General features: G+C 39.2%; 2 protein-coding genes across 2 annotated transcripts; both read left to right on the top strand.

Moving 5' to 3' along the window:
• Nucleotides 1–800: 800 nt before the first annotated feature.
• On the top strand, nucleotides 801–3,261 carry LOC131968305 (homeobox protein MSH-C-like). Its single transcript, XM_059329128.1, has 2 exons — nucleotides 801–1,420; nucleotides 1,962–3,261. The coding sequence occupies exons 1-2, from the start codon at nucleotides 1,024–1,026 to the stop codon at nucleotides 2,372–2,374; spliced, it is 810 nt and encodes a 269-aa protein (XP_059185111.1). The 5' UTR covers nucleotides 801–1,023; the 3' UTR covers nucleotides 2,375–3,261.
• A 1,242-nt stretch (nucleotides 3,262–4,503) lies between these two features.
• On the top strand, nucleotides 4,504–9,520 carry atp5pd (ATP synthase peripheral stalk subunit d). Its single transcript, XM_059340062.1, has 6 exons — nucleotides 4,504–4,605; nucleotides 6,024–6,154; nucleotides 8,189–8,285; nucleotides 8,765–8,836; nucleotides 9,155–9,217; nucleotides 9,338–9,520. Exons 2-6 carry the CDS (start codon nucleotides 6,033–6,035, stop codon nucleotides 9,467–9,469), a joined length of 486 nt encoding a protein of 161 aa, XP_059196045.1. The 5' UTR covers nucleotides 4,504–4,605; nucleotides 6,024–6,032; the 3' UTR covers nucleotides 9,470–9,520.
• Nucleotides 9,521–10,265: the final 745 nt, after the last annotated feature.

Genomic DNA, 10,265 nt, shown 5'->3' with positions numbered 1-10,265 from the left:
TGCTGCTGTAAACACCATCACTTTAACAAAACATGTCAGAATGAATGAACTCCTCCTCATCAGCTTGAGACTAGACGTGAAACAGTTAACTGTCAGCGCTGCTTCCTGCAGCTCCATGCAGTGGACTATGAAATATTTGGAGGACAATTGGTTAAGTGGAGTTAACCGTTTGCCTTTTTCTCCCCGAGGTATCTTCCTTTTTGATCCTGCCGAGCCTGGCGCCTCGCACAACACAACTTGTCTGGCTTATTAAATAGTATGACCTGGAGAAAGAAAACGCCTGTTGCTTCTCAACCGAGGCCATTGTGAAGCGAGAAGAGCTCGTGACAGGCCTTAAATTGCTGTAATGCTGTGTGACCAACAGTCATACCTAATCAATTTCTATCCTGGCTGCGCACCTTTTATTTCATTGTTTTATTATAATTCTTTTTTCCCCGGTCTTTTAATAACTTTACGTTTGTTTATTTGCAAATGCATTTGATGTGCTATTTTAATCAGCTGATTTAAGATTTTTCTTTTTACATTTATTTTATTTTATTTTTTTTTCTTCTTTGATGAAAGTCTCACTTTGATATTAACATGTGACTCTTTAGCTGCTGCTCTGCACTACAGTAGGAGAATAATTCAGCCAATGGAGTGGCCGGCTAATGGATGTAAATGGTCAGAGAGTCCTCCCCACTGGTTAATTGCGTTAAAATTGGTCTTAGCTACTTTGTGAGGGCCATCAATAGCCGGGCACCGCATGGGGTCTGTATGATTAACTTCTCCTTCCTTTCAAAGGCCTCTTGATGTTCCCTGTGAAGGCAGCGGGCCAATCAAACCCGCACTCGCGGACGTCACGGGGCCAACGTGACGCGCTGATTGGTGGGAGCGGGGAGGGGGGACAGCCCTTGTCCTTTTATAGACGACCCCGTACAGCGCGTAAAAGCTACTGGGCACCGCTGACAGCGCGGAGGTAGACGCATATTGGACACTGTACACTTCTGGCGACTCCATTCCTCTGACCGGGCCACACGGAGGTGCATGGCCCCATTCCCTCGCGTCATGATGAATCCTGTGCAGGGGTCTCCGTCCCAGGACGCCAAACAGCTTCATCAGAAAGAGGAGACGGATACTGAGAGCGAGGAGCCTAAAGACATGACCACGGAGAAAGGATACAAAACACAGCGGAGCAGCCTCCCGTTTAGCGTCGAGTCGTTGATTTCTAAGAAGACCACCTGTCGGACTTCTTACTCCCCCACAGATTTAGCTGTGGCCGGACAGGGCGTGCAGTTCTCTCCCAGGACTCTTTACGCGGAGAGCAAGGTTTCCGCGGAGAGCTCGCAGGGTGTTTCCAGTAGTTCCAGCGAGGACAGCCCGCAGTTTAGTGACAAAGATCAGAGCACTTGGTTCCAGACGTCCTCCTTTTCTACTCCGCCTCGTAAGTCCGTCCCTCTGCTCTTCTCACATACTTTTTCCACGTGTAGTCTTCTTCTGCTGATGATAATCAACACTGGAGAGAATAATATTTGTCAACAGATGCACAAAATGATAATTCCTGCATGTCAGAGTCATATTAATATCAGTCATAGCTCTACAAGCTGTGCGTAAATGTCTTTCTTGCATGTCGCCTTTTGTTTTGTCTTTCAAACTGCAGATAAATTATGGAAAAGTTTTGTTCCAACAAGCATATGAAGCCATATTTGGTCAGATTTTAACTTTTTTTTTTTTGTCAAAAATATTCTTGATATATTAGATGATTGTGCAAGCTCGCATCAAAGTGTAATTAAACTTTACTGTTTATTATTTTGCACGATGATGCATATTGACACAGAGGCTTAACTTTGACATATTAAAACGTATTTATTGATGTGTTTATTTGCTTTATCATGTGATGGATTTTATCTTGAAGACTCACAAGTCCACCTGTTGTGATAATCCATGTATTCTAACCTCAGCTATTGTAATTTTTTCTCCATCAGGGAGCTCCAGTCCAACTCAGTGTACTTTAAGGAAACACAAAAACAACAGGAAACCTCGCACGCCCTTCACTACCTCCCAGCTGCTGGCGCTGGAGCGCAAGTTCCGCCAGAAGCAGTACCTCTCCATCGCCGAGAGAGCCGAGTTCTCCAACTCTCTCAACCTGACGGAGACTCAGGTCAAAATCTGGTTTCAGAACAGGAGGGCCAAGGCCAAGAGACTGCAGGAGGCCGAGCTGGAAAAGTTTAAACTGGCCTCCAAGCCCATCCTGCCCGCCTTCGCGCTGCCGCTGCCTCTCGGTGCGCACATGGGCTCTCCAACGTGGGGCCCGTCAAACGCCTTCCCGAGGCCCAGTCTGCCGGTCCCGGGACTCTTCAGCGGACCCGTCACTTATGGGATGTACTATTTGTCTTAGTAGTACTCTGTCTGTATGTGTGGTTTTAAAATAGAGAGAAAAAAAATCTTCTATCATGGTTGCAATACACTTATGAACGAGGATGGTGCGTTTTCTACATCTCGGACATTTTTATTTGGAGTTTAGAGACATTTTCTAACCTCCAGAATAAAAAAACAATTAATTTGGGGACACATTTTGGTTTATAAATGTATGCGTAATTGGACTGAGTGAGTCCACTTGCTTTCCTCATTTTAAGAATGTTCTGTGGATTGTGGATTTACAGGCCTAAATTACTGCGAGGCAACACTCCAAAAGTTAAATGTCAGCTTTATAAACGACATGCCTTAAATATCTCGTTCCAGCCCATCCACCGTGCTCCGCAGTAGTTTGTGACAGTGGACATTTAAAATACACGATGATCTACCAAACGAGGTTTAAAAGCAACAGAAAAGTACTTAAACGGTGTCAGTGCCTTAAGACCAGTGTATCACTTGAAGTATTTCTCCTCATTCAACTGTTTCTGGGGGAAAAAATTGCCCTTTTTTCCAGATTTGCTGTTTGAATGTTTGTGTTTTCTTACAGCAGACACGATTTCTACATTTTATAAACATGGAGCGAAATTATATTTTAGAAAAACACGTGTATTAGATATTTTTTTACTCTCACAACGTGGCCTTTATGGGAGTGATGATAGATTTTCTCTGAGGGATTTTTTTTTTGCTGTAAATGTAAATAAAATGTGTAGTGTTCATAAAGCCCTGCAGCCTCGACTGAAGAGCAGCAGGAAAATGTGGTATTTATTGAATATCTTTGTATCTGTACTGTGTACATACATCACTCTATCTAAATGCTCAGTTACTTGTAAAAACTGATTTTAGTAAATAAACATTATTCAAGACCTGAAAGTGGCTGACTCGTTTTACAACCTTTGCCCCTGTGTTATTTTATTTTATTTTATTTTATTTATAACTTGGAGCAGAGTTTGATGAATCAGTGTTTATATGTAGCCTAGTTTTACGCCAGTAAATTTTGATTTGATTAAAGGTAGCACATGAGATAATTGTTTTGTATATTAATGTAATTTTGAATGGAAGCAATGGAAGCATGCCAAACCCCACACAGTGTTGCCAAAAACCTCATCCCCCCACATAATTGTTATTATTATCTCATTTGAAAATGGCCCAATAATTGTGTGATTTTTTCCATTTTCGTGCCGTTTAGGCTACTTTGCACAACTTTAGTTTAAAACACCGTAAAGCACAATAATCCGTCTGTCAGGGAGATTTCAATGTGAGCATATAGAGGAATCAGTAAAAGCCCTGTTCTGTTAAAGCAAATTATTTGTAATGTTTTAACACAACACCGTGTCTTCTTTATTACATCAAAAAATAATTTTAGTTTTCAACAAAGAATTTGCAAACGTAAATACATAATCTTATTTCCTCGCCAGTTCCTAAAATAATGCACAGATGCGTTTAACCTTTCTAATAAAAATAAAATAAAATAAGGTAGCTTCATGGAAATGAAGAGAGAAAGGAGAAAACCAGTGCAGTACATGCCGTTGTTGCGCACCTCAAAAAGATGATATTTAGGCTACATATGTTGTTACCATGACCATAATAATTTTAGAAATATTTCGAAATAGCAAAAAACACCAGCCCGATACAACTGGTTTTTTTTAATGTATTTATTACCCAGTTGATGTTAAACGTGTTGGATTTTATTAATGTAGCCTATTATTTGACTGTTCACTTTTAACATAGACCTATTGATTCCTATAGATGTAGCCTACCGCACTATCTCTTTACCAGTAGGCTAACTGTTAGGGTCGTTCTCGCAAGCTTCTATAAACCAACAGAGGTTGTTTTTCAAAGAAGAAAAAAAAAATTCTAATGTTGATGCTCTTTTGCTCTCGTCATCCTACTTCTCCAACAAAAAGTGATCGGGTGTGACCATTTTAGACTAAATTTGGTAATTTCAACGCCAACTTACAATTAAATTGTGGAGCATATTTAAAATTTCGCCGTTAAAGCGCTTCTGTGTAAATAAACAGCTGATCATAAAGCCTAGTTGCAGATCAAGTTTCGTGTTTGAGCTTTCCACGAACACATGACGGCAGTAGAGCTGTCTGCAGACACGCTGCCGTCCAGCAGAGGGCGGTGGCGCCTCCCTGCTGCTCTCCGAGCTCATGAAGAAGAAGCACTTCCACTGTTCTGATTCACTGTCACTACACTTTGTACAGCAGCGAGGTGAGTACATTAGCGAAGCGGTTTGCAGAGTTTAAACGAAAATCTTTGTAATTAAATGTTTCTGCAGCACACACATGTTTCGTTGTGCACGATATTCAACCGCATATATAACGTTAACTCCGCGATTTGTGAAAGACGTGGCGGTACAGAGAGGCTTGTCTGACCTTGGCTAGCAAGCTAACAGAGCTAGCTGTGGCTAGCTAGCCTGGCCCGGTCTAATTGGAACAAAATGCCAAGGGCCTGGTGTCATTGATGGTGTCTGGTCAAGAAAAATGTTTTTGCTACCATAACCTTTTCATTAAAGCATTGATATGCTTTACGATTTAGCATCTGTACTGGGACTATCGTTGTTGCCACCGTTACTTTCGAGGACATTAATGTCTTCATGGGTTCTTGTCTGCTCGGTTTAGTGTTTTGTGGTGAGACGCATGTCCCGGGGTCATTCGTGAACTTGCCACACTGATGTAGCAACGTTTATTGCATTGCAACAAAACAGCGTAATGTACAATGGATTTGAGGAGAACAAGCTGTTCTGTTAAGGTGGCTGCATGTTTTTGTTCCAACCAGTCAAGAGCACACCTGATTTAACCAATCACCTGGCAAAGACGGAGATCAGTTCATTCAATTTGTGGATCATACTTAGTTAAAAGGAAAACCTGAAGACACTTGGACCTTTTTATGGAATAATTTGGACATGCCTGGCCTGCAACTAGGCTGTCCTCATCAAGGACATTTATCATGTTGTGTGTGTGTATATTATAAGATTTGTGTCAGGAGCATGTAAACATCCACCCATGAATATCACCACATAGTATAAATAGCACTTAATTAATACAAAGGCACTTCTGCCATTATTGCACCTGCCACACATGCATTACATTTCTTTGTAACAAAAAAAAAACTGGAGTCACATGCACACAATTAACAGCTAATTCGGTCCATTTAGCTTGAACTGGTTTAGCCAAATCCACATCCCTGCAATAAATCCTGCCTTCATTAAGGTTAAAATTCAGCTTTTGTTGAAACTGATTTAAAGAGGCATTGCTTTAACATGTGTGTCTTTTTGGAAACAATATTTGTGCTTTTTGGTGTTGCATTAAACTTTAAATTTTCTAATATTTAGTCCACTTTCACTGACCTCACAAGTGAGGTAAAATATTGGTATAAAATGTATCAGCAACTGCAGCATCCAAAATCATTATTTCTTAACGCATCTAAAACAAAAAACAACCTTTAACATAAACCTTAATGGATGTAAGATTTATTGCAAACTAGCAAGTGAGTGTGTATATATAACTGAGAAAACATTTGTATGCCCATACACCTTCCCCCTCACCAGACATGTATTGCCTCCATTGTTTTTATGTCTTTTGTTGAGGTTTGTTTGTACTAAAAAAAGATTTACTTCTACGTTTCAGACAGGCAATATGGCAGGCCGACGTGTAGCCCTGAAAGCCATTGACTGGCTGGCGTTTGCTGAGAGGGTTCCTCCCAACCAGAAGGCCATGTTCAACTCACTGAAGACTCGCAGTGATGCCATCGCTGCCAAGTGAGTTTACACAGCAGACAGCAGTCTTGCTATGTCACCTTCAGTTTACAGCATTGTGTACTTTATATAAATCAGCAATGCTTGGTGGTGTGTTTTCTTTTGAAAAGTAAAAAAAAAACTCTAACTGAGGAAAGTTTCAATCAAATATGATCACAGCTGACTCCAGCTGTGATGATATTTCATGCTGATGATTGATGAAGGTCATCAATCATGCTGAAGATGATTACATGTAAATACATAAAATTTAAAGTCTACAAAAAATACATTAACTAAGAAAATACTGCTACCCAGTATGAGATGTTTGAGGAGAATAAATCTTTCACAAGGAATTCACAAACTGTTTTCCTTTTTGCCATATAGTATATCATGAGTTCAATAAATCCTGAAGTGGCCCAAAAGATGCATATGCGACCAAAATACATTTTCTAGGTCGCACTGGTGCACCTGACGCTGCCTGGGTAAAAACGTACATTTATTTCGCAAGCGCATCTTTTCTCTGTGTTCTTCTGTAACCAAGCTTACACACTCATGGGGTGTCTCTCAAAGCTTATTTGCATCCCCGCTTCCTTCACTTATGTCGTTGACTTGCGTCTTAGTCCCCCCCACCGGGGATGCATGGAGAGGCGCAGGGCAGCGAGGAGAGAGGAAATGTTTTAAGAGACATGAGTTGCCCTCCCTCCAAAGTGTCACGTGAAGTGACGTCCATTTCTGGATCAGCTGTCGGTCGGCTTTAACAGCTGTAGACATGCACTAATTGTTTTCTCTGTTTAACAAACAGCTGCACATGAATATCGAGCTGCATTCTGTATTAATACTGTGAACTGTGTCCTGCTCAGGGGCACGGGAATGCCTTTATATTATATATATATATATATATTTTTTTTTTTTAATTTGCGTCTGTATATAGACGATCCTGGTGATAAATTCATTATTTAATATCTCAGAACATGATTGTGACTGCTGAACACTAGCCTATTAGCTAAGATGGTTAAGGTAAAATGTAAATGATGTCGTCATAATAAACATACACTCAGCAATGATCAGCCTCACGTGGAACTGATGAAAATGACAAACGATGTAAATGTTTGTTGCTCACAGACACTCTCATACTCTACTGTTTTTTTTTTTTTACTTGAATTATATCCATAATAAATCTGAATGGTGAAAATAATTGATCATGAAAGGAAAACAAGCTTCTACAACTATTTCTCTTAATTTATTTTAAATGTAGAAAGATGGTTGACCTTTTGTTTTTATTGTGCTTTGTGTTTTAGTTTGAAAGGTTCAATTTGAGCTCAGTGAAGCACTTTAATCACTATATATATATATATATATATATATATATATATATATATATATATATTAGTGAGAGCAGCAATAAAAAGGTGACCTTAAAGACAATGCAATGAAAAATTTGGGTGCATCTAAATTTTGTGCTGGTGCACCTCAAAAAAAAAAGTTAGCCGCACCAGTGCAACCAATGCAAAAACTCTGGAGCCCTGTTTAAGCATATTTTGTTAAAGGTTGAATAATAATCAAGTCTTTATCAACTCTGCATGATTTTTCTGGGAGGATGGACAACCATGATTTGTATGTCCCCAAATTCACTCTTGACTATGGGCAAGTCCCACAGGAAAGTGCAGATTGATAGAAAGGTCAAATCAAGGGGTCTAAAAACCAGCATCAGAGCTCTTATACACGAATTGATAGTTGGACAGCCCTGAACTGTCCCACACATTTACCTCAAAGTCTGGAGCAAAAACAATTAAATAGACAGGTCATTTTATTTTCTTTCATGTACCTTATCCAATCCTTGTTATCAGTAAATGCCTCCTGAATGAACTGTCATCTTTTTTACAATATTTTTTTGCTCTATCTTGCTATCAAGTTGCTCCATTTGTATAAACTGACATTTGTTCATTCTAGTTAACTTTTTGTACGGATTAGATTCTGTTATGTCCTTTGGGTTTGCTCACTGTACCTACATTTACATCTTTTAAACTTGACAAAAAACTTAAACTCTCTTCATACCAGGTTTGTTTCCCTGCCCGAGGCTCCTGCAGCCATAGACTGGAGTTACTACAGGAGCACAGTGGCCAGAGCCGGGATGGTCGATGAGTTTGAGAAGAAGGTGAACTTCAATCTACTGGTTTATTCAGTGGTTCATAAGCATTATCCATTGTCTTTGTGAAATGTGGATTAAACTACCACATCTCATGGCAACTTTCACTTCAGTTGCAGTTGCCTTGTTTTTATGGCTGTGTCCAGCTGTGCTGAGACCTTTTCTAGATAACATAAAAACTCATTCCAGTGTCCAAATTATTGGTAAATTAAAAGGAGCAAAAATTCCTTGCGCTCATCTATCAATGCCACAGATTCTCAGTCAAATTTAGCTTTTGGGATGTCTTGAAATGATACCATCTTTGAGCGTAACAGTTGTAGTAAATAGTTGTTGCAGGCAAACTGCAAATTAAATTCCCTTTTAGTCTCTCTGTAAACATGATCAGTTTAGCTGATGGTTGTGCAGCCAAGTCACAATTTCATTAGTTTGTTTAGCATTTGTTGTTTTGCGTTACTGTGGTAGATGATAAGTGTTTCTCCTACACACAGTTCAAAGCCGTGCAGATCCCTGAGCCTGTGGACACACAGACAGCTGCCATCAATGCACTGGAGGCTGAATCTGTAAGTGATTACACTTAAAAAACATGAATTGCTTGAATATCGGCTTCACTGCACATTGGTAAAATTGGTTGAATTTGAAAAGTGATCTAGTTAAGTGAAAATAGGCAATTATTTGTCATTTAACTACAGAAATACTTTTAATATGAATGAGTTCTTCAACAATCATGTAATTTACCCAACACTTATACAGACATTGAAAATACAGCAGACACAGAAACCACAAATGGAATTTGTTTAAATGAATAGAAACGGCAATATGTTTTACAGCTTGTTTTTTGCATTGTCAGATGTAATAGTATTTTTTTTTTTCTGTAACAGAATAAAAATGCAACAGCCTACGTTGAAGAATCTAAGGCCCGCATCGCTCAGTATGAGAAGGAGGTGAGACAGTAGTTGCATTTGTTGTTTAAACACCTCATGGACTTTCTCAAAAAACCTTTATCTCTTCCCGGGTTTTTTCTACATCTCTCTCACTTACCCTTCTTTCTTGTTCTGTCTCAGCTGGACAAGTTTAAAAACATGATCCCCTTCGACCAGATGACCATCGAGGACCTCAACGACACCTTCCCCGAGACCAAGTTGGACACGGTCAAATACCCCCTCTGGCCCTACAAGCCCATTGCAGACTTGTAAACCTATTACTGGACAGTCACCTCACAATAAAGTTTATGTATTTTAAAGGAACCTTTTGATGATTTCATGACTTCATTATTTGATGCATACATTATTTCCAGATGGTCCCATGTGTTGTTTTGAACTATAAACAACATATAGTAGAGTTTGTGAAATTGTAGACCACAAGGGGGCGATGTTGCATTAGTTTTACTTTGAAAGGTGAGCTTCCCTGGATGAAAAGCTATTTACTAACAACATTTGACATACAATCTAATGTAATCATGTATTTGCTGTTCTCTTGGATTGATATGAGTAACCACTGCATGATAAAAGATATGTGTTAGCAAAGCAACTGCTTCTGTGGACATTAAATCATTGATGTCAGATTTTTTCTCGATTTCATTAGCAACAGTTTTGATATACAGAGGTCTGGCAAATAATATAATTGATGTAATCACTTATTCATTGTAATCATTGATTAAGCTTTAGTTTTATATTAGCATACAGTGTATTTGTACGGCCAAATACTTAATGTAAGAGGCCTATTAAAACGCTGGAAAATCCGTCTGTATGTATAGATTAGGGATGGGCAGCTTAAATGCTGGAGGGGGCCACAGTTTTTCATCGACACTTCCACATGGCCACATAGGACGGTGCACTTAACCAGATATGATGAAACTTCAATTTTAAATATGTTTACAATGCAGTAACTTAACATATTTCATGCTCAAATGCATGTATGTATAAATGGGAATACAAAAGGTTTGAAGCAAATAAAAATAACCACTTACTGTGATTTATTTATTTTTTCAGT

The sequence above is a fragment of the Centropristis striata genome, chromosome 1 (assembly GCF_030273125.1).
Source record: "Centropristis striata isolate RG_2023a ecotype Rhode Island chromosome 1, C.striata_1.0, whole genome shotgun sequence".
NCBI lineage: Eukaryota > Metazoa > Chordata > Actinopteri > Perciformes > Serranidae > Centropristis > Centropristis striata.
This window is presented reverse-complemented; position numbering and strand designations above follow the sequence as displayed.

Bases quoted from the DNA above. Each gene is read 5' to 3' on its own strand.
- LOC131968305 (XM_059329128.1), top strand. From the start codon at position 1,024: ATGGCCCCATTCCCTCGCGTCATGATGAATCCTGTGCAGGGGTCTCCG. The intron at 1,421-1,961 runs GTAAGTCCGTCC...TTTCTCCATCAG, and splicing joins CTCCTTTTCTACTCCGCCTC to GGAGCTCCAGTCCAACTCAG.
- atp5pd (XM_059340062.1), top strand. From the start codon at position 6,033: ATGGCAGGCCGACGTGTAGCCCTGAAAGCCATTGACTGGCTGGCGTTT. The intron at 8,286-8,764 runs GTGAACTTCAAT...TCCTACACACAG, and splicing joins TCGATGAGTTTGAGAAGAAG to TTCAAAGCCGTGCAGATCCC. The intron at 9,218-9,337 runs GTGAGACAGTAG...GTTCTGTCTCAG, and splicing joins TCGCTCAGTATGAGAAGGAG to CTGGACAAGTTTAAAAACAT.